Source organism: Macaca nemestrina, chromosome 4 (assembly GCF_043159975.1).
Source record: "Macaca nemestrina isolate mMacNem1 chromosome 4, mMacNem.hap1, whole genome shotgun sequence".
In the NCBI taxonomy this organism is placed as follows: Eukaryota; Metazoa; Chordata; class Mammalia; order Primates; family Cercopithecidae; genus Macaca; species Macaca nemestrina.
In genome coordinates, this window is record NC_092128.1 from 89,371,213 (window position 1) to 89,395,147 (window position 23,935).

The 23,935-nt window shown below is 36.9% G+C and overlaps 1 protein-coding gene across 50 annotated transcripts in view; it reads left to right on the plus strand.

The window, feature by feature from the left end:
* LOC105475646 (histone deacetylase 9) overlaps positions 1–23,935 on the plus strand; it is a 919,991-nt gene that overhangs the window by 535,996 nt on the left and 360,060 nt on the right. For 38 of the 50 annotated variants that reach the window (XR_011621594.1, XM_071094019.1, XM_071094020.1 and 35 more), the window contains 2 exons: positions 9,025–9,156; positions 14,296–14,411. Coding sequence is in view for 49 of the 50 variants with exons in the window: in XM_071094019.1 (XP_070950120.1) it covers positions 9,025–9,156; positions 14,296–14,411 (248 nt within the window). In the remaining variant the exon portion in view is untranslated. The remainder of the gene's footprint in view (positions 1–9,024; positions 9,157–14,295; positions 14,412–23,935) is intronic. The other 12 variants (XM_071094018.1, XM_071094034.1, XM_024790924.2 and 9 more) reach the window with 1 other exon arrangement.

Genomic DNA, 23,935 nt, shown 5'->3' on the forward strand with positions numbered 1-23,935 from the left:
TTCTCTTTCCTATGTATGACCATTTTTTTTCTATATGTAGAGAGGTTATCATTGTTGTTTCCATCTGTGATAAACCTAAGAATTGAATTTCTATTTACATTGATAGAAGGAACTACAACTTCCCACAAAATGCACACAATGATGTACATAACAGTGCTGTCTTTCAAAGCACAACAATGTAGTACACTCAAGTGTCCAACATTGTCTTATTAAATGAAATATTGTGTATTCACATGTATGTGTGGATATATAATATATAATGTATCCTTATAATGTATTTTTAAAAGAATATATAATTGCTTGGGGAAAAACATAATAAATGCAATAATTTTAAGGCATATATAATTACCTGGGAAAAGACTCATAATATATTATTAAATGAACAAATAGGATATAATCATAAGTATAATGATTCTCATTTTCAAATAATTTTTCCAGTAAAACACAAAGGGAACATTTTAGAGTATATACAGATTTTCCCATTCTTAAAAATCTCAGATATATATGACTTACATAATCAGAAGCAAGCAACAAATTTTATTATAAAATTAGTACTTTTCAAAAGATAATATTGTAAATTGAGTAACATTTACCAATATGGATTTTGAAAAAGAATAGTTATCTTAACAAATAGACAAAAATGTGCAATAAGAGAATGGATAGATGCAGTAGTATTTCTCAAAGATAAATAGTATTATAATGCCTTTAGGAAATTGCATTCATGTATTACCATGCGTGTAGCTAGAAATTCCCCCAAAATTATTTTTTGAAAACTTTATGTATGAATTACATACCATTAATTGGTTATAATTAGAAATAGTTACACTAGAAATTTTGCTCCTTGGTGTCAAAATATATAAAATCTAGTTCATAACATTAAAGGTTAATTTTATCCCAGCCAAAAGAGGCATACGTTGTATTATTTATTGTACTATGCTGAATAGTACTTTTGAAAATATGTACCTTTTGTATAATTATGAAACTTTTAATTAGGGTAACCTGTGTATTCTGATTAACTAGACTGGAGGATCTACTGTGTCCGCAAAGTGTCTTTCATAATTGTAGTGATTACATATTTGAACAGTTTCTACATTTCTACAGTGCCAGCCTGGGTTAGAGGAGAGACTTGGGCAGGAACTGTGCCAGGAAATCTAATCTTCATAAAGGACACAGAGTGAATGAATAGGTGATAGATTATAAGTATTTGGTTCCAAGTAACAAAACATTTAAATATGGCAGCTCCTAAGGGATCCTTGAGATGGGGAGATAGCAGGAGATACCTAGGGGAGGGAGAAACTGTGTGAAGTTGACATATCCAGTGCTGCAGGGAAGAATAGACAATGCCAGAAAGGGATCTGAAGCTGGTGGTGAAGATTTGACCTTCACCTATGATTACAGAGCTAAATGTTTACTATAGATGGAATTGTTGAATATCCCAAATATTCCTTATTTAAAACAACATTGATTTTTTTATTTAGAGACAGAGTCTCGCCCTTTCACCCAGACTGGAGTACAGTGGAATGATCTCAGCTCACTGCAACCTCTGCCTCCCATGTTCAAGCGATTCTCCTGCCTCAGCCTCCTAAATAGCTGGTATTACAGGGGCGTGCCACCACACCTGGCTAATTTTTGGTATCTTTAGTAGAGATGGGTTTTCACCATGTTGGCTAGGCTGGTCTCAAACTCCTGACCTCATGATCTGCCCACCTTAGCCTCCCAAAGTGCTGGGATTACAGGTGTAAGCCACCACGCCCGGCCTAAAGAAACATTTATTAATCTAGTATTCAATCTTGGTTAATGATAATCATCTTAATATATGAAATATTATGTTAAAATATTAATATAAATAATATTAACACAATGAAAACTTTTCCCTTTTTTCCTTATGATAATTTTCAATAAGAATGAAGAACTTCTATATACCATGCTATGTGGTATTTAAATTTTTTAATCTAAATTATTGACATAAAGAATATTCATAACCTAGGATTAAGAGTGAACAGAGGCCGGGTACAGTGACTCACATCTGTAATCCCAGCACTTTGGGAGGCCAAGTCAAGCAGAGCTCTTGAGCCCAGGAATTGGAGACCAGCTCGGACAATGTGGCTGGTTAAAACCTCTATAAAGGCCGGGCGCGGTGGCTCAAGCCTGTAATCCCAGCACTTTGGGAGGCCGAGACGGGCGGATCACGAGTTCAGGAGATCGAGACCATCCTGGCTAACACGGTGAAACCCCGTCTCTACTAAAATACAAAAAAAATTAGCCGGGCGAGGTGGCGGGCGCCTGTACTCCCAGCTACTCGGGAGGCTGAGGCAGGAGAATGGCGTGAACCCGGGAGGCGGGGCTTGCAGTGAGCTGAGATCCGGCCACTGCACTCCAGCCTGGGCAACAGAGCTAGACTCCGTCTCAAAAAAAAAAAAAAAAAAAACAACCTCTATAAAAAAATACAAAAATTAGCCGGGTTTGGTGTCACATGCCTGTGATCCCAGCTACCCAGGAAGCTGAGGTAGGAGGATCTCTTGAGCTCAGGAATTTGAGGCTGCAGTGAGCTGGAATCATGCCACTGCACTCCAGCCTGGGTGACAGAGTGAGGCCTGGGTGACAGGGTGAGACCTGGTCTCTGAAGAAAAAAAAAAAAAAGTGAACAGAGGCAAAATGCACAGAGTAGGTAGTCCTTCTTAAGTGATGATAGAGTTAAGACTTAGAACTAAGTAGAATACAATTTATAAGCAGGCAAATTAAAAAGTGAGAAAAATATGTGAAGTCAATTATTAACCAAAAGTTATTTTAAGTATACTGAGTGAAAGTTCAGAAAAGGGTTATTGTTATTGTTATGGTGTTTTCAAACATTACGCTAGGCAAAGGAGTGTACCAATTGCAGCCATCTCTCTCCCTAGTTATTTTTTATTTTGTTTAATTTTAACATAACTTCCTTCATCTTATATGTGCACTTCATGAAACATTCTTTCAACATCTATGTATTGAACAACTTTTTTTTATAACAGACAACCAGGTGAGCCAAGAAACAGTATTTATGGTAGGCATTGTTACCATTCTTTTATAGATGATAAAATGATTCACAGAGATGAAACCACTCATCTGGGGTTACAGTTAGTACATCAAATAGTTAGCATTGGCGGCTGGACACAGTGGCTCACGCCTGTAATCCCAGCACTTTGGGAGGCCAAAGTGGGAGTATTACAAGGTCAGGAGCTCCAGACCAGCCTGGCCAACATGGTGAAACCCCGTCTCCACTGAAAACACAAAAAATTAGCCGGGCGTGGTGGCGGACGCCTGTAATTCCAGCCACTCGGGAGGCTGAGGCAGGAGAATGGCGTGAACCGGAGGTGGAGCTTGCAGTGAGCCGAGATTGGGCCACTGAGCTCCAGCCTGGGCGGCAGAGCGAGACTCTGTCTCAAAAAAAAAAAAAAAAAAATTAGCTGGGTATGGTGGCACGCCTCCTGTAATCCCAGCTACTTGGGAGGCTGAGGCAGGAGAATTGCCTGAACCTAGGAGGAGGCGTAGGTTACAGTGAGCCAAGATCACGCCATTGTACTCCAGCATGGGCGACAGAGCAAGACTCCATCTCAGGGAAATTAAAAAAAAAAAAAAAAAAAAAGCATTGGAATGAGAGGTCTGGTCTATTTGTGTCAGAGTCCTTTGTGCTTCTACACAAGATAGTTTGTGTACCTGTCTGCATGCATGTGTGTACAAAAATCACACCCCACCCTTATGTACACAGTCACACATATCAATCTCTTACTAAAATGGCAAGTCTGGGCAGTGTCACTCACTGTATCTTGGAATCCTAATTTTTTAAACTTTGCTTCCGCCACCTAGGTTTACTATTCCTCTCCCATGTTTTATTCTCATACCTGCCACCCTGTTTATTGAATACCATGGAGACTAGTATGAGAATAAAGATTTGAAATACCTTTAGTTCATGAGGCATTCTTTAGATATTTTCTGTTTCCTTTTATTGAGGATTTTTTCTTTTAGGTGAGAAGAGAAAAAGGTGTTTTGTCTGTTCTGTTTATTTTTCTATTGATTCTTTTCACTTAAGTAATGATAGTCAATTTTTATACAAAGTTTTCATCTCAGCAGACAAATGTATTCAGACGAGCACACACACTAAAAAGCTTGCCTTCTGTTTCTATGATTAATTGAGATGTAGAGAATGATGGGTGTGGGGTAAAAATGGAAAGGCAATTAGTGCAACTAGGCATGAAATACATTCATATACAAGCAGAACCTCTCCCCAGCTAGTGATCTTTTTCTGGGCTCTGAGGATTTGCATCCCATTAGTAAGTCACTGGCATGGAAATCTTCAGCCTTTGGGGAGACCAGAGTATTAAAAATAGAATTAACTCTAACTGCAAACCAAGTCAGCACACTAGGCCATTAATTCTTCTGCTTGGGTATATATCATGCTGAGCTTTGGTGTGTGGGCTTCTGAAATGTTAGGAGTGAGTTTTATAGAGCATTGCCAGTACTAAATGATAGTTATCTATCATCTCATCTCTCACCCTCACTACTGAGATTTCAATATCTCTCATGATCCAAAACCTGAAATATAGGCAGAAGGTTTTGCTAGAAACATTAAATAGGGGCGATCTTTAGAGAAGTTGTATATTATATATTTTGTGAACATAAATCGATGTTGTGCTTTACAGTATGTCAGAGATTCCCTATTTTCAAAACCTTATGTCCTCAGATAATCACAATGCCTAAAATGTTATCCTTTCTAAAACTGAGAATTATGCCTTTTTGCATAACTCCATCAACTAATGATAAAAGTTGCCTCATATTATTATTTTTAGAAATATTAGTGCTATTGGAAACATTTTAAAATCAACTTCCAAGTATAAAATTTATTGAAATATTTAATATATTCAAGCTACATACAGTACTCTCAGTTTCTAATAATCTCTCTTTTCTTTTCTTCCCTTGCCCTTCTCCAGCTTCTTTGGGAATCTCTGACAGATATTATTTTCTTTAATCATCCCAGAGCAGTACAATTATTAACAGCTGCCATTGATTGATTGCCTGTCTCAGGGTTTCTCATACTTGGCACTATTAACATTTGGGTAAAGCTAATACTTTGTCATGGGATGCTGTCCTGTGCTTTGTAAGATGTTTGGCAGTACCCCTGGCCTGTACCCATACCAGATGCCTGTAGCTCTCCATACTGACAGCCAAAAATGTCTCCAGATATTGCCAAATGTCCCCTGGAGGAGAAATCTTCCCTGGTTGTGAACCACTGGCCTGTTCTCTACTAGACATTATTTCATTTGATCCAATGGTAGCTGCAAGATATGTAGGACTGGCTGGGTGCGGTGGCTCACACCTATAATCCCAGCACTTCAGGAGACCGAGGCGAGCGGATCACCTGAGGTCAGGAATTCAAGACCATCCTGGCCAACATGGTGAAACCCTGTCTCTACTAAAAATACAAAATTAGCCAGGCATGGTGGCACATGCCCATAATCTCAGCTACCTGGGAGACTGAAGCAGGTGAATCACTGGAACCCAGGAGGCGGAGGTTGCAGTGAGCTAAGATTGCATCACTACACTCCAGCCTGGGCGACAGACCAAGACTCCATCTCAAAGAAAAACAAAAATGATATGTAGGACTATATTAATCAGGATCCTGGCAGGGAACAGATCTTTGCAGTATGGGTCATAGACTTTTATGAAGGGAGTACTTAACAAGGAAGTGAATAAGGTTAAATGAACTGCCTAGGGAAGTGGGGGTACCCAGAAAATAGCAACAGTGGGAGGTCATTCCCACAAAGAAGAGAGGGAAGGAAATTGTTCCTGGAGTGCTGGAGAGCTGGAGCCATGGAATAGGGACTTCCAGAGGGAGATGAAGTCAGGAAGAGACATAGCCATGGCCAGTGATGCAGCATTGTGACAGGGAGAGTGTAGGACAGCCTGGCCTCTCCCTCCTCCTTAATTCTTTGGCCACCAGCCTGTCCTGCCAGTAGATTAAGCCAAAGTGAAATCCAACCAGTGGAGAACTAGAGTGTTGCAGCCCCAGTATTCAGCCGCCATGGGCTCAGAGAAGGAAGGAAAATTGAATCTGTTGGGGGGAAAAATGAAGAAAATCCCTTCAACACCCCATTTTAACATGAGAAATTGAGGTTTAATGATATAAAGTTATCATCCAGGCATCTGTTTGACTCCAGGCACAATGAAGGTATTATCTTAGTTAGTCTGTGTGAATGAACTGATGTTCAGCAAGACTATGAATTATTCAAGGTTACTGATTTTATTAAGTGGTAGATACAAGACTAAAACCCAGTTCTCATTCCTCTTCTGGTGTTTACTTTTGTATGTTGACCATTGAAAGAAATCTGAGAGCTGAATATCTGGCCAATTCTCAAGTATACAAACAGGAGAGAAAGCTATCTGCTGACCTTAAAAATCATTTCTTTCTGAAAATCTTGGAAAATTCTAGGTTTCGTTTAGAATGTTTAAATGGCATATGCTATTTTTCCAATCTGTCAGCACATTTTTATCTTGATTGCAGATATACTCAGCCGCTGCTGATGCAATATATTAGGAGAGAGAGGAGTACAAGACTGAGACTCAGGAGATTTGGGGCCCAGTTCTGGATCAGCCCCTCTTAGCTGTATAACTAGCCTTCAGAAATAGTACCAATAATATGTTTCATAAACCCTTCCCTTCTACATTCACCCAGATCTTCACAGTTATTCTTAGGTATCTAATTGGAAAGGCATTAAGCTATGTTTCACAAGTGACGAATCAGGCTTAGAAAGCACTAGAATCTCACTGCAAATTTCATAGCGGGAAAGTGGTCCCATGCAGACTGAATTCCCATCCCTCACTGAAAATGCATGGTCTTTTCTAGTCCACCCACTGCCTTTTGAAGTGATCAATTTATTTACTCCCTATAGACTGCTAATATGCAGCATTGAATCCATCAGGTTTCATTATAAAATCATATCTCCATCTAAGTTTTGAGAATCTGTGATTTCCTATGGTTATTAGCAAGGCTACAGAGGATACCAATTTAGTTAGCACCTAGGGATTCATGGTTCTTTATTTTTCCTTTCTAGGTTTTAGATAAATATATTTATTATCTATAACTTTTCAGAGGCAAGATAAATATTTTTAAAGGAATTTAAAAATAAATGTGTACATGGAAACATATCTAAGTACATTAATACAGTCCCAGTATCTCACTTTATTCCTGGGTAAGTTGGGAGTTAGAAACTGAGATAGATTCCTACACTAAGGTAAAGTATGTTGCCACTACTGGAAGGTCTGGCAAGAATCCTAATCCTTTCCCAAATTAGTTGGTTGGTTTGCCTCCGTGTGGGAGTCCCAGCAAGTGATATATTTCAGATCTCTATCACTTTGAGCTTGTGTTCACCCCTGATCTCTGCCCCACCTTTTGACACCCTGCTTTTGCAGCATTTTCAGGCTTTTGATTTTGTTATGTTTTCAGTATTTTCAGGCATAAAATCAGGTTTACAATACAAAAAAGTAGCTAGCTTTATTTTTTTGTATCTGAACTTCATTGTTAAGTTCCTATTTCACCAAGCCAATTCCAAGAAAACGTATAATGCAAGAGTTCTCCGTCCAAGCTTAAAGCAAAAACTATAGATATTTGAAGACTAAAACAAAAAAAAAAGTGGAGAAGAATTGTAAGTTCTACTTTTGATATCCCTTGCAGTCTGGCAAAAATATAAATTCCTTCAAAAATATTTTCACTGATAAAATCTAGCTACATTATAACATTGTATCTCCTCTAGATGATTAGTGGTGGTTTGGGAAAAACTGTTTTATAATTTTTATGATAGTAATACTTAAGGAAAGCTGCAGCAGCAACATTTTCAGTATTTAGAATAGACTTATGCCAGACTTCCTGGGTACAGAGCCTGGCTTCATCCCTTTTTACCTCTGTAACCTTGGGCAAGATACCCTCTCTCTGTGTTTTGGTTTCCTCATTGATCTAATCAAATTATAAATAGGCATAGGCTTTCTAGATGTTTTTATGGTTAAACAAGTTGATATTGATAAAACATTTAGAATAGTACTGGAGCATAGAAAAGACTATATAAATGTTAATTGTTATCAGAAATATCCTTTTCATGATGATCATCACCACCACCATCACCGCCATCACTACTACCACCACCATCATCATCATCCACTTCTGCCGCACAGAGATGCAATCCAATGTTTCCATTCTTCTAAAGTATAATTATTTTAAAATAAGTGGTATTTTTTAAATAGTGAAGCTCTATAATAAGCTTCACTGTTTAGAATACAAAATAAATGGTAACACACATGTGAATAATGTGCATTTGTATTATGGAATATATAACCTAACTCAGAACCTTCAATTCGAAGACTTAGCCACCTTTTCTTTCCAGCTGATAGTATACTGAATGTATAGAATGTCTTATTTGCATTGATTCTAGTTGGTTTGGTGTCATTACACAGAGCATGTTTTCCCCAGGTTTTAGGTTAGAAACTACTGATAAAGAAATATTCCAGGAGTCAGAATTAGACATAAATTATATGCTGCAGAGGTGTCTTCTTATTACCGCGAGCCAGGTCAGAGTCTCTAAAATCATATTAAGTTACTGTTTTAGTGGTTATTAAGTTTCACCCTTGAGAGAATTAAAAGGCCTGACAATGAAGTATAATAAATCTTACTGTGACCCAAACACAATTAGTAATTAAACGTCCCATTAACAATCCCAAATCTGCTAGATAAAATAAGTAGAAAATTTATATTTTTGTTTACTTTTTACTTTCGTATTTAGAGAAGTTGAAAAAACTTTCACACATTTCATAAAAATAATTGCAACATTTGCCTGTTTCATTAATATAGAGTCAATGCCTCATTTATGTGCTTGAGTTTTTCATTTGAGAATGAGAATGGACCAAGAAAAGGGTGAGACTTTTTTTTTTTTTTTTTTTTAACACAGGAGCAATTGGCTCTCTATTTTTTTAATTTTTATCTATTTTTTTTGTCTCAATCCCCAGCCTCTGAGCCCAACTTGAAGGTGCGGTCCAGGTTAAAACAGAAAGTGGCAGAGAGGAGAAGCAGCCCCTTACTCAGGCGGAAGGATGGAAATGTTGTCACTTCATTCAAGAAGCGAATGTTTGAGGTGACAGGTAATTGAGGATTGGGCAGATATATGAATGCTGGGAGTAGGAATGAAAAAAATAGTTTAGAATAAATATACCTGCTGTATATTAAAAGTTATTTTGAGGAGAAATATTTCTTGAAAGGAAATTATATTGAAAACTCACAAGTAGTTCAATAAACCTTGCTATGCATTCACCAACTGTGTTAAACAGGAAATGAATGAAAAAACAGAACTATGTGTCAATCAAGGCATAACTAGGGAACACCAAACTTCACCTTATTCTTTTCAGAAACAGGCAGGCCATTTTGGGAATGCCAACCAGAAGAATATAATTTTTAATGAAATTTGATCAGAAATGAGCAGAGGGAGGTCCAAGAAGAACACTCCCCTGTACTCAGACATGAATGTACAAAATACATCTGGGAAAATTAAACTACATGGAACAGCAAAACCTTGACTTTTCAACAAATTTACAGAACTCATAAATGACTTTATGTGTTTACTAGTGAAGTGGGACTTATGGCAGGAGGGGGATATATTGCTTTTTATGAAGGGGAAGAAGCTGTCATTTTCACGGGTCTCAAATGGAAGTTATTTTTTTAGCTGCCTGTTTTAGTAGAGGGGTTAGGAAATTCAACCTGAGGTCTTACAACACCCCTAGTTCCACTTGTACCTGGTTTGAAATGAAAGACCTAAGGCTGTAAGAACCAAAAATTACTAGCCAAAGTACTACTACTTACTACTGTTTTTGAGTACCTACTTAGCGCCATGCACTGTATCTAGTTGTTTCCTTTGGTTGCATGAAGAAAGAAGTGGTAATTTGCAACCACTTTTTTTTTTTTCCCCATTCTCAAGGAAAACTGTGCTTATACCAATATGGGCAGTTAGTATTAGTTCTCCAAGATCAGATCTTATTTTTAGTAAGTTTTTAAAAATTCTTCATTTTCTATGTATCTCTTTTGGCCATGACAGTGTCTACAGGAAGGCAATATAGAGAAAGACTGTGGAAGTGGAGGTAGAAACATGTATTTAAGTTCTAATGCAACTTAAAAGTTTGGTCGACAATTTTGGGAAAAAATATTTAGTCTCCTATACACTCTGGACACCTTTATATGCTTATCTGAAGAAAAGTGTTAGTGATTTCAATGGAAAATATTTCCTTGGGATAAGAAATATTAAATCAGTGAATAATAAATACAATTATTTTACTAGAGTTTATATGTATTTTCCAACATTAAATATAATCACTGATTTAGATGAATTGAATTCTAAGTTTGGAGTTACAGACTTTTTTCCCAGGAAATACTATTGTATGTAAGTAAATAAAAATCTTAGGTTTTTCTAATAGAGATCTTTGTTGGGGGTGGGCAGTTGGGGAGTGAATTTGTTTTAATGAATGTGAAGAATTATAAACCTATCAGGTGTCTAATATAAATGTAGATAGGTGGTTTTTCTAACTACAGAAAGTAGGCCCCCTCTAAGAAAAAAACTTCTAGAAAAGAAAAAACTGAATATAATGCTATTTTATTTTGCTTCATAGTCTTAATGTCTGAAGTGATATTTATTTATCCCAATGTGCTTTTCTGTTTTCCTGTAGTCTGTTTTCTTGATCACAGCTTTTTCTACACAGTCACTTTTTCTTCCATACCAAATTGCAGTGGCATTTAGCTCAATACCTATCTCAGCAATGATTGGTTCTTACTTATAAGGATTATGGTTTACCAGAGTTTTACTCAGATTTCCTTAAATTTAAAATATATTTCTCTTCTTAATTTTGTGAGATCAAGCACTCGCCCTTTTATCTCAGGAAACAATATGTATTGGAAGAGAGACTTGTACATTTATTAGACAGGCATTTCTGGTGAGTGAACTTGTGGATGCTTTGGTAGATATTTTTAACTGGTATACCACACTTACTCGAAATGTCTTTAGAGGCTCCAGACTGCTGACACACAGCTGTCTTCACCTGTACTCCTTCCCATTGCTCTGCCAACTTTCATCTAATTTGGATGAGATCTGTTTGGATCTTAATACTTAAGGTATTTTTAGTATCTTGTCAGAGACTATCATAACATCATAGCAGTTCAGTTGCTGTTGCTGTTATCCTCTTACCTCTATATCTTTTCTCTCTTCCCCATTTCATAGATTCAGGTGTAAGCTATTTTCAAACTCATTCCACCTCATTGACATGGGAACCCACTTGCCATGTTTTTTTTTTGTTTGTTTGTTTGTTTTTTCAAATTCAAGTATTTTCTGCCCTCTACAAAAAGTTCTGTTCTTTTCAAATGTTAAAATTGACTCTCCCTGTGCCTGCAATGCCTTCTCTTCCATTCTCCCCACTCCAGCATCCTTATTTCATTGGTTACCCTTCTTCAAGCTCCAGTTCCAATATCATGCACTAAGATCAGAGATATCAGAAACTCAGTTGCTGCCATCTCCCAGATCCCATCCAGTGTCATGTCATAGAATCCTCTGGTACAGCAGTTGCTGCCTTGAACTCTAATACTTATCACAGTGATTTCTACATAAGGAAATACTTCAGTCTTAATATCATAAAATAGTATAAATATTATAATTTAAAACTGGTAAGACAGAATGTTTAAGAAAGTAGCTTTTAAAAAATATGGAAATGGAAATGATATGGAAATGAGACATTAACAAAAAATCAGTTAGTCATATTGTAAAGACAAGAGTTAGGAGTTGAGAAAAAGAAGTTCCTATAAGAATTTTTAATTTCTGCATTTTCTTTGTTAAAGGAAAACAAGAGGTGATGATAAAAAAGATTAATCAAAATGCAAACAAGATATGTAGACAGAAAGGCAGTGAGCAAAATGTGTTTAAGTATTTTATGATACTAATAATTTGCTCAAATCTCACAGTAAATAAATGGCAGGATTAGAATTCTTATACTAACCTCACATTCTTTCCAGTGGCACTGCATTTCTGAGTAGAGTTATAATTATAATACAAGTTGAAAGTTATAGGTGTTCTGAGAGAGGGTAAGAAAATACTGCCTGGAAACTGGGAGTTCCCTTTCTCTGAGGGACATATGTTACATGAGCCAGGCTTTGACCTTATAGGTGGGATTAGGCCTGCAATGAAATGGAAAGAAAGGATACAAAAGCATGAACTGGAAAAGTATTTGGCATTAAAGGAGAAGAGGTGATTTAATTTGACTGAGTGTAGAGTACAGAAAGGGCAATGGTGGGAAATAATATTAGACTCCATTTTGGAGCAGAGGGACATGGTGTGAGTTATCTCTGTATGATCCTTTTGCAAGAGTCTGAAAGAAAGGTTTGAGAGACTACTATAGTGACTCAGAAATATTAGCAGACTTTTGCTATAGTTCATGACAGAATAACAAAGCCTTAAACTGAAATGATTGTAGTCATACATAGATGGAGAGATAGTGTAAAGATATCATTAAAAGGGCCTAGTAACTATATTTGCAGTAAAGAGAGAGTAAGGATGACTCTAGGGTGATGAAACAATAGAGATATGCAGGAAACAGTTAATATTAAAATGTATACATTGAGTTTTACACATATGTAGGGGAGCTTGAAATGTTCAGCTTTCAGAGGAATTTGGGCTGGAATTTATGAGTTAAAGGCAAGAAATATGACTTTCCTGAGATAATTCTGCCCCAAAATGACATATGAAATCATGATATTGAGTGATTTTGACAAGGGAAATAGAAAAGAGATAAAGCCACAAACTTAGGTGAATGTCTGAATTTAGGAATTGGTAGGAGGAAGAAAAGTCAAAGAGATAGAAAGACAAACATGGATGTAGAGAATGCCACTGTAGAAAGGATATGGAAAGGAATGTTTTCTCAGAGGCCTTCAAGTGTGGTGGCATTTGAGAGAACAGTTGCAGTTATAGTGGGTAAGCTATATTGCCAGGGCTTGAAGAAGTAAGTGGACTTTGTGAGAACACACCACTTCTCAAGAATTACTAGCACGCCGTCAGACTAGAGGGGCAATTCCAGTGTAGGAGGAGGGCGTGAAGATTCCACCTAACTAATCCTTTTAGGACTTTTTTAAGGGGATGGGATCATGGGTAAGACTAAATGTGTGAACATTAGAGAGGAAGACTTATATTTGAAATAGGAAAACAGAATGTAGGTAACATAATCATGAATAGAAAGAAAAGATGCTGGTGGAAATCATATCAAAAGTCCTGTCTCTGAAAAGCAAGATCATTTGTGCAGCGTTGGGTTGACAAGGTGTAATGATGAGGCAACTAGGAAAATTTTGAAATGAGTGAACTATAGAAGGTGGTAGGGAATTAATTAGAGCTGAATAAATAATTTGCCAAAACTTGATAAGATGACTTCCCTAGCTATGTTTCTAGGAAATGGAAATTTATATTTTCAATTAAATGTTTTAACAAATGCATTAGTTTCTGCCTAAGTTGAGGTACATGTGAATTTTGTATCTGAAGGAAAGGGTGAGTTAAATAAAGAATCTGTCTTCTTGTTGCCTGACTTTTGCTAAAAGGAATTTCTTGTTATATTGGTATTTAAAAATCTACATGTTAAATTTAGGCAACTTCTCATCTCCTGGAAAATAAGTTGAGTAGAGTTAAAGTCAGATGGTGTTGTACAAGGTCATCAGTCCAATGTTGAGATTTTACATTCTATTGTATTTTCTTCATATAACTTTAACTAGTATACAGTATAATAAGGTATAGCCTTAATGTATTAAATAAAAATCAATTTACAGCACAGCATTTGAACAATTTTTTTCAGACCTATTGGAATGGGTCTGGACCTCATGTGTTAATGACCTGTCTTTTGATGTTCACAAGTTTATTGTCTTCATTACTGTTATTTTCTACAATAGCGTAAGAGCAAGTAAGAAAAGATTACCTTCTTTTTTTTTTTCTCATTCAAAGCTCCTGTGACCCCCTCTAACTGGATATCTTTACTTATTTAGAAACTGTTGAATACTATGTTGTATGTTTTGCCATGAAAACAAAGGGAGAATAAGTGGTATGAAAATTCAGAGATACTTCAGAAATTTTTAGTTCTTTCTATTTCATGAAATAGTGCTTGCATTTACATTGGGGGAAAATTACATGCCCAGTGTTACATGTTGCACTAACTAAAGTTCATCAATGTATGTTCCTCATGAATACATTTGTACTTCACAATATTTTTCAGAATCCTCAGTCAGTAGCAGTTCTCCAGGCTCTGGTCCCAGTTCACCAAACAACGGGCCAACTGGAAGTGTTACTGAAAATGAGACTTCAGTTTTGCCCCCTACCCCTCATGCTGAGGTAAGACCCTTTTTATTTTGTTTCTTTTAAAAATTGAATTTCTGATTAGCTACCTAATACAAAGTGATATTTCTGAGTTGGCCTTTAATATCCAAATGATATTTATGAATTGAAGTTTACTCAGTTCCACATATTGTAAACCAATTAAAAAAATTGGTATTTACTAACTAATGTAAATATTATAAACCTATAAGAAATGAATTGATGTTTATTAGCTGACATAAATATCAATTTTTTCTTACAGATTTTTTTAATGTGTAGAATTCAGTAAACTTGATCTTATTTATAAATCAGACAACCAGAGATGTTTGGAAGGCAATCCAGGCTTGAAGAATATTTAAATGTAATCCTCAGTCAAACATTTTTAGTGATCCTCAGTGCTTGGTTATTGGTTATGCCGATGTGAGTAGACACATCAGTAAGTAAAACCAACTCCTACAGGCCTCTCAGAAGAAGAACCTAGCGAGGTGGATTTTATCCATTTGAACTGAAAAGTGATGAAAAATCATTGCAGTACGATAGTTGAAGGGTGTAAAGCTTCACTGAGCAAACATGTTTTGGGCACCTGCTATATTCAAGTCATTTTGCCTCACAGTAGGGATATAAACATGGGCAAGATATGAACTCTATGTTTGAAGAATGACATATTAAAGGATACTAGTTTAATGTAACACATGATTTAGTGTAACCAATGATACAAGACTAAGAGGAAAGCTCATATAAAAGTCATCAAGAATTTGTCTATGTAGTTTCTGTATTTGGCTATCAAAGGCAAGAGTCTGAAAATAGCCACTCATGAAATCACCTGTTTTGAAGTCATCAACAATTGACTGAAAGCCTTATTTTTGTTTCTGTTATTATGCCTTCTTCACTGTGCATTGCTCTGTACAAGGAGAGCTGGTGTGTTAACTTCTGATATATAACATGCTTCTTTCTTTATATTTTATAGAGTCATGGTACCTTGAGACAGAAAGGGACTGGTCAAGTCTCTTATTCTTGGATCATCTCCATAGCTTTTCTGCCATGTGATTATCCAGCCTCTGTTAGAATGCTTCTGCTTATAGGGAGCTCACTTCACTGTCTCCTGAGGCAGCCCAGTTGATTTTAAATAGTTATTTTGACTGATAGAAATGTCTCTGTACAGCTGTTGCTGTGTAATTTCATATGTTTTATACACACAAACACAAACATATATATGTATAATAAATTATTTATAAGTTATGAAATTATCAGGTCAGAATATATGAAGGCAGAAATCCAGAAGTTGTCTCTGATGAGCAAAGGACTGAAGCCAGCAAAGTCAGTTTTGCTCTAGGCACATTTGCACACTTGAGTTTTGAGCTTTGGTTTTCAGGGCTTCAGAAACTCAAGAGATAGAAGATAAAGCCTAGTACCAACCAAGGAGGATAATCTAATAGGAGACCCTGCAAACACTAAGCTGACACCCCAGAGGCCCATATCTATGTTACATTGGTGAGTTGACTGCCCCTCTGACTGCTCTGTCCGCACCCCCGCCCGCCCCGACCCCCCTGCCCTGGGCTGTCTGATGTGGAGCAGAGCAGAGGGCAGATCCTCTCTCTCAGAAGTCTTAACAACAAGCTAGTCCTTGTGTAGATTTGTAGCCCAGATCACATAACCTCAAGCTGTTAACTTATCATGGCCCCACATTTGTAGTTCGCACATTGGGAGTCTGCACAAAGCAAAGCAACCGCCTCCTCCCCAAGGGAATATACCTTCCTTCTCGATTTCAAAAATTTCCCTCAAATAAGTTTCCAAGGAACATGAGCAAAATATCTAGATGCTGTCATTTATGACCATTTTCAGCTATTTAAAGAATAGTAATTCTGGCCTCTACATGGTCTGCAGTCCCACATCTATTTCTTACTTACTATCCTGTTACCCCTCTTTCTCTTTTTCATTATCCTTTCAAAAACATGATAGCAGATGGAATAAATACTTTGTTTATATTTGTAACCAGAGACATAAGTAGAGTTATTGGATTATTAGTTGTAGATAGCATCTTTTTGTTAGTGCAGTTATACTTGGATATTGATCCATTCTCTGCAACTATTTAGTAAATTTCCAGGAAAAGAACAACTTGTTTACAATTTTTTTTTTCAAAAAACTTTAGATTGTCATTATCTCTCAGTATGAAGAATGTAATTCTTAGTAATTACAAAGATTACAAAACACCAAAGGATTACAAAAACACCAAAGGATCTGGGTTCTAATCAGTGCCTGAATGGATTTTGTGCCATTGAAAAATGAAAACAACACACTAGACTACATTCAGCAGCGTGTCTGGTTCCGAGAAATGCGTTGTCATTGCAGTGTTTCAGAAGACCACTTACAACAAGGGAGCATTTTACTAGGTTCAGAAACGGTAATACAGTACTTTGTTTGATAATACGTCATAATAGTATATTTTTAAGAGGCAAGAGAGTGATGAACACAAAATTTAGCATGATGATTACCTTTCAGAAAGGAAGAAGGGGGAAAACATGATTTGATAGTTACCAAACAAGATACATATATTCCTTCATTGTAAATACATATATATGTCCATATAGTATTTAGTACAACATATTGGAACAACCAAGAAGTATACATTGTTAAAGAATTTAAATACAAGATTTTGCTTATACTGTTTTAATTTGTTTTATATTTCTAAAGCCATAACTTGCCACAAATCATCTGTTTAGGTACCCTAGGTTTTCAACTAATTGTTGAACGTATTCTCTCACTGCAAACCTTTCCTTTCAGCCCCACCATTAAAAAAAGAAAAACAAAACAAAACAGAAGGAAATGTGATTTAATGGAGTTTAAAAGGGTAGAGGTATTTCTTCAGGTCAGTGACAGGACATTTACCTCCAAATCTGGAAAGACGAGTTCAAAAGCAAGCAGTGACTTACCTCATAATGAATTAATTGTGTGCCTGAACTATGATCCAAAAGGCCAGGTGGGCAGACCTTTATGCACTGATGAGTAGCCTCTCTGTGGCCCAGAACAAAAAATGCAACCCTGATGGCTAACATGTGGTTTTCTGCTGTATTGCATTTACAGAGATCTGTAGTGTAATTCATTCTCGATAGGTGAGGAGACAGCGGAATTTAGACTGAGACTGTCAGCAAGTTAATATCGTAGCTTTTTAGCACTAAATGTTTCCACCCAAACTGGAGAAAAGAGAAAAAAAATTTCTCAGCCATACTTGAGTAACCATCATTTAGAATTTAGGATGATTTTTACAGATGTCTCCTAAGATTAATAGTAGTACGGGACTTCATAGCAACAAATATTTTGGGGGCATGAGTTATTTGCATAATATATTGCACTCTAAAAAAATGGTTGCATACTTTACCGTTTACAAAATAGGTTTATTCTACTATTTTGGCTTAAGGAACACTGGTGAGCTTTCCTATTAAAATAGTGTATATTTGAATGAAGTCTTTATTTCATGGCCTGTAAGTAGAAAAGCATGTCACCTAATTGTTTCAGAGCCCATGTAAATGAATGGGATTCTATCCCATTGTGCTGCTTCAGAAGTAGGAAAGTCCGGCTGTATCTAAAGATCTTGAGCCCTAGATGAAAACAAAATTTTCTATCTTGTAATTCACATGTCCTGCCTAATTTAGATAAAGGGTAGACAGAAGTAGGAGGAGAATTTACTCATAAATTGAGGTTCAGAGAATAGCACATTGTAGTGGAACGTATAGGTGTTCCATTCAGAAGACTCGGCCTGAACCTGGCTCCAAAACCAGCTACCTTATCGTCAATGGTCAAGCGACTTCCCCTGACCCTCAGATTCCTGATCTAGGAGAAGGGAGTACCGTAATACCTACACTAGCAGCTTTGTTCTAAGGAATCAGTGTTTGGAAGGCAGGTGGTAAATTATGAAGTTCGGAACAAGTTCACTTTTTGTTGTTATTATCAACGCTGACTCCTGGTAGGGAAAACTCATTAGCATGTTTGTCTTCAAGCCAGCAGCTCTCATGTGAGAGTGAGTCTCCATCTGCTCTGACCACTTCTGTTCCATTTCTTCTATTTCCTACATATGCTCAGTCCCAGAACTCAGATTGTTGGAGCTACTTGCTTTACTCATTTGTAAACTTGGTTGGGGAGCTGAAACCTCAAGGGTTTCTATTTCCAACTCCAGTCAAAGATGTCTTTACCTATCTAGTTACTTTATTGTTAATACTGTGGGCCTGTGGGTTTAAATATGTTTCCATGGATATCAACACTATTACTTTAGATTCAGTAGATTTATTTGATAGCTATTTTAACGGTAGCCAAGCTGCTGGTTTATTTCTAGTTGAACATTAGTGGCTGTCTCTGCTATGCTATTTTTTAAAATAAACTTTCCAGCAGATACAAATGCTTTTAAAAAAGGATTCTAATAATAAGGTTAAGTGTTCTAAAATCATCTGTAATGTCACTTGTTTTGCCCCAATCTCACATGACTCATCTGCCTGTTGTTTCATAATAGTTGTTGTGACATTTGCTGTAAATGTTATGCTCCCTTCTGAGTGGGTGTAGAGCTGTGGTTTTAGATAGCAGCAAATAAAACACGTTCCCCCCACCCCCGACTCAGGGAAAGGAGGTTGCTATGACAAAATAATCATTTACTAGGAATAACATGAGTCAATATTTTAAAGCAAGATCTTTAACAAAACATCAGTGCCTTTCAAATGCTAAGCAAACTCTGTCAAATGATTTTTCTTTTTTTTTGTTTTTTTGTTTTTTGGTCTCACAATATGTCTCACCATTTTATAGTAACACCTTCTTGGGTGTCCAGTAAAATGGAAACTTGAGAGATTCTACTGCTTGAACAATTTTTTTTAACTACATGGAGATTTTAATTTTCTATGAGCTATCTGAAAGAATAGTAGAAAATAAACACAATCTCTAAAACTCCCATGAAAACCATAGGCAAATGTTAAATGATTAAGAGGCTTTTCTTTTTTAAAACGTGGCTATATTCTTTTTAGATAACCTGGATTCAGGGACTTGGGACCTTGTAAAGCCAAAGCTGGTTGACACTCATAGGCATGTCTTCCTGTATGCCATTCCAATAGACTCACATGTTACCTGATAGAGCTGGGCAGAGGTGCTTCAGTCTCAGGCTGAAGGTTCTGAAGTCTGGGGAAGCTGGGTGCTGCCCAGGGTTACAAGCCATGAGTGGGAGAGCTCAAGTATAAGAGACTTAGACCAGACTTCGTTTCACAAGTCCAGGCTGCTCCTCACCAAAATTCTGTGTGTATATATATATTTTTTCTTTTTCTGATTCTCATGCATATTGTACATAATTTGGAACATACAGTAAACTGAAAATTCTATATCCACATTTTCTGAGCTTTTTAAAATGTGAGTGATTATTGGCCGGGCATGGGGGCTCACACCTATAATCTCAGCACTTTGGGAGGCTGAGGTAGGAGGATAACTTGAGGCCTGAAGTTTAAAGACCAGCCTGGGTAACATAGAAAGACCCTGTCTCTACAGGAAAAAAAAAAAAAAAGAAAGAAAAAAAACCCCACAAACCTAACAAACATTAGCTGGGAGTTTGAGCCTAAGAGTTTGAAGTTACAGTGGGCCTTGATCACACCACTGCACTCCAGCCTGAGCAACAGAGCAAGATCCTGTCAAAAAAAAAAAAAAAAAAAAAAAAGGAGAAGTAAGTAATTATTTACATAACTAGTATTACTAGCATTCTGTCAAGGGCTATCATTGACTTTTTTGTCTTCTTAAGATTAAGAAAAGTATTTGTTTATCTTCCTCTCTTTCCCTTCCTCCTTTTTTCCCTGCTTCCCTCCCTCCTTCCTTGGTTCTTTCTCTCCATCTCCTTTCCCCACTTTCATTTTCCTTGCTCCCGTAGGCATCATTCTCTCCTGTGTTCTTGTTTATACAAATTTTTACACTATATATATTTTTTACTTTGCATCCATGGGTTTTCATGGGATATAAATGGCACAATGTTATCCGTATCATTCCATTTTCTTGCTTTTATCACTAAGCATGTGTTTTTAGATCCAGACACTGTGTCTTTATGGATGCAGAAATCTAATGGTGTGCTTTCAATCACCATAAAAATCCATGGTGGGTGCTGCCACATACTGATTCCTGAGGTAGATGTCCTGGTGCCCTTCAATATATACCATGTCCTATCATCCTACAACTTAATGAGAGAATTTCTCGAAGTTAGAATTCCCAGCAGAGCCATCACTGGGTCATATGGTATACAGTATAATTATTTTGGTTTATAGTTCAACAGAATTGCTATACCAGACTACTGTCCCACCAGGAATACATGAGAGTTTTTACCTTTCTAAATCCCTGTAACATTTGACATTGTCTATTTTTCTAATTTTAGCCAGTGTCCCTTTTGGAAGAGATTCTGAGTCTTTTAATTTAAGTCAGTGGCTTAATTTCAATTCCACATAAATAGTTCTATTGAGAGACATAATGTTTCAGTCTATGTGTTTTGTATTCATTTGAACTACAAATATTATCTATGAGATGCCCCTCCTATTGACATAACAGGAGAGAAATTAAATAAGATTTTGAAAAGCCTTAGTAAAATGTGAGTAGGCCACCCCTACCCCAGCATTTGGCCCATTTCACATCTCATGTCCTAACATAATGCTCCTTCCTCTAATTACAGTAATTATCACAAGTCAAAGAGTTAGTTCTTTACTTTTCTGTGCAGCTAACTACCACAAGAATTGGTGTTTTATGGGACATCTTGTACGCCTAGCACCCAGCACCATTAATCTAACACAAAGAAGTTACTCATTAATTGTTTTGTGAAGGTTAAACAATAGCCATTCATACATTTACTATTTTCATTTTATCTAACCACAATAAAAAATTTTGGTTCTGAAAAATTTTCAGATTAAAACCGTCATTCCCATGTTCTAAATGGCGAAGTACTGGCATCATAGCAAAGCACTGATTTAAGGGCTGGGCCAGATTCAAAACTGCTTCTTGGAAAAATCCTGGCTTTGCCTGAAAACACTTGTGAGCTCACCGCAATGCTAAGGTGGGATGGTCTTCCTGCCTTGCAAGAATGCTGGTCAGGATCTTTCATTGTGTCAGGTGAATGGTACTCCTCCCAATCTGTTAGTCTGACTTTCAAGTGTGTCTGTACTCAGTTAGCAGTGTAGACTATGGCTCCAGGTCTTATTAAGAGATAAACGTGGAACAGATAGACTGCTCCGATCAAAAAGCATAGTTGAGGAAAGCTGTATTTAAAGAAAATAATTCGAGGGAAATGGTTTTTCAATTCTCTGAAGTAATTCTAGACCTTGAAAGTCTACATAGATGCTGTGCCTGTTTCCTTATCTGTAATCCAAAGAGATAAGCTAAGCAATGTCCGGGTCCCTAAAGTTTCTATGAGACGACATACTGGTTAAGAGTCTTTGGGAAGAACCAACTATACCTAACAGATGTGGGGGACACAGAATCGTCCTTACTTCATCAAGAATTGTCTCCATGACTTGAACATCCTGACATTTATAAAGTCGCTGGAGCTTTCTTCTTGTGCCCAACCCCGGACTCCCAGTTGCACTCTTTTATTCCTGCCATGAGCCTCAGAGCCTGAGTTTGCTCCTCTTCTCCTCCAAAGCTACCAGCATTCTCCCTACTTTTCTCTGGTTCCCCTGTCTTCCGGCAGTGGCTGCAGAGTCGTACTCCCTGTAGCAGCAGCTGTCAACAAATCTCATAGTCTTGGTCAGTTTAAAGGTTTTGTTGCTGGTCCCACATGGAAGCAAAATTGGGGAAATGATTCAGTTTCCTCATTGACAGCATGAGCATAATGGTAGCTTGAGAGTGCCTGTGAAGAACAGGTTAACCTACAAAATTTCTGGCCCAGGGCACCATGGTAGGTGCGGAATATCAGTACACTGCCAGAGGAAATGGAGCCACTCAAGTTTTATAGGAAACTACAAAGATCTGCAATCCCAGAGTAAGACTGTCCCCACATCTCTTCACTTTAGTCAAAGCCAGTGTGAGGAGCCAGTGTGTTGCTGCCATTATTACGTCTGAGAAGATATCTATTTCTCATTTTAGTTTAATTCTGGTTCCTGTGATGAGGTGGGAGGATATCACAGAAATTCTCTCTGGGAAACAAAGAAAAAACTCTTTTGTGAGGTCCATGGTATTTTTTGTGCCATTCTCCCAGTCCATGTCAAATCCCTTAGTCCGTATCTCAGTGCTGTGAGAAGCAGATACAACCTTGAATGAATATTATGCACTATTTAAAATGCATATTTTTCCACACTTATTTTCTCTCCAATGAATACAGATAAGTGAATGACATATCCTTTTATTTTAAATCACTATTTACTGCCAATAAGCTAGTTAAAATATTTTTGCTTCCTTATATGTTCCTTTTGTTCTTGTTCAGGTATGTATTCTATACTTAAAATTTTCATGAAAAGCTTATTATTTATATGAGTAAAAGAGTAGCTTGCCTTTTTGTTTATAGCAAGTATGCAACTCTGTCTGATAGCTCATAAAATAAAATTGCAGTCTCACACATTGTAATTTTAAAATCTTTCCCAATAATCTTTATGCTATGTCACTTAGACATCTAATTTTTTAAAGGGCTACATATAAAGTCAATGTAATGTTATTGCTATCAACATACCTCTTGATTTTCATGCACAAATATCTGACATGTTCCTTTGAGAAGTAACAAAATCTGAACTAGCTTTGAGTTCCAAGTTGCAATGAGAAAACTCCACATTTAACCCTGTGCTCTTATTATGTTAAGACTAGGACTCATCTCCAAACAAACGTATGATTGAGATGATGTTTTGGAATAACATCCTGTGTTTTGGTGGTGCATCACTCTTCAGTGACATTCTGAGGTTGCATTGTATTAGCACATGATATTTTCCCCAGTTAATTGATATCCCAGGTTTGTCCAGGGGAAAATCTACAGCTCCCCCAAACATGCTTGACAAGTTATTATATTTACTTTAGTCAAAGCCCGTGTGTGCAATATCCCTCTTGGAGGTGGTCTATTATTGGAGTCCCATATGCTTTTTGTTTGGGAAGAAAGCAGTCACTGTGTCATACTGTTACATGGAGTATTCTTTTTCAGGGATGTTGTTCCCTTGGGGACCATATCAGGCCAGAGTTCCTTGGTCTAATAAGACCTTTGTAACTCTTATTGTATAAAACTTCTGGGAGGGAAGCAAGAGTTAAACAGAAAATGTAATTCAAGCAACCATATTAGGCCACATGTGGGAAAACATGACTCTTAGTAATGGATTAAAAAAGGTATTTGTTGTAAAAAGCACAGTGATGCCAAAACATTCAGGGTATTTCAGTGTAAATGAAGGCTATTGTGGCATAGGACTCGTAACATTTTAACATTTACTTTAGTTTCTGAATATGAATGATCTAAAAATACACCACACAGAATTGTCTATTCATAAATGTTTATAGTAAAAAAGATGTGATTACTATGGAAGACCTAGATGGTGATATTTCATCTAAGATTTTTCTTGGGTCAGTTTTCCCAT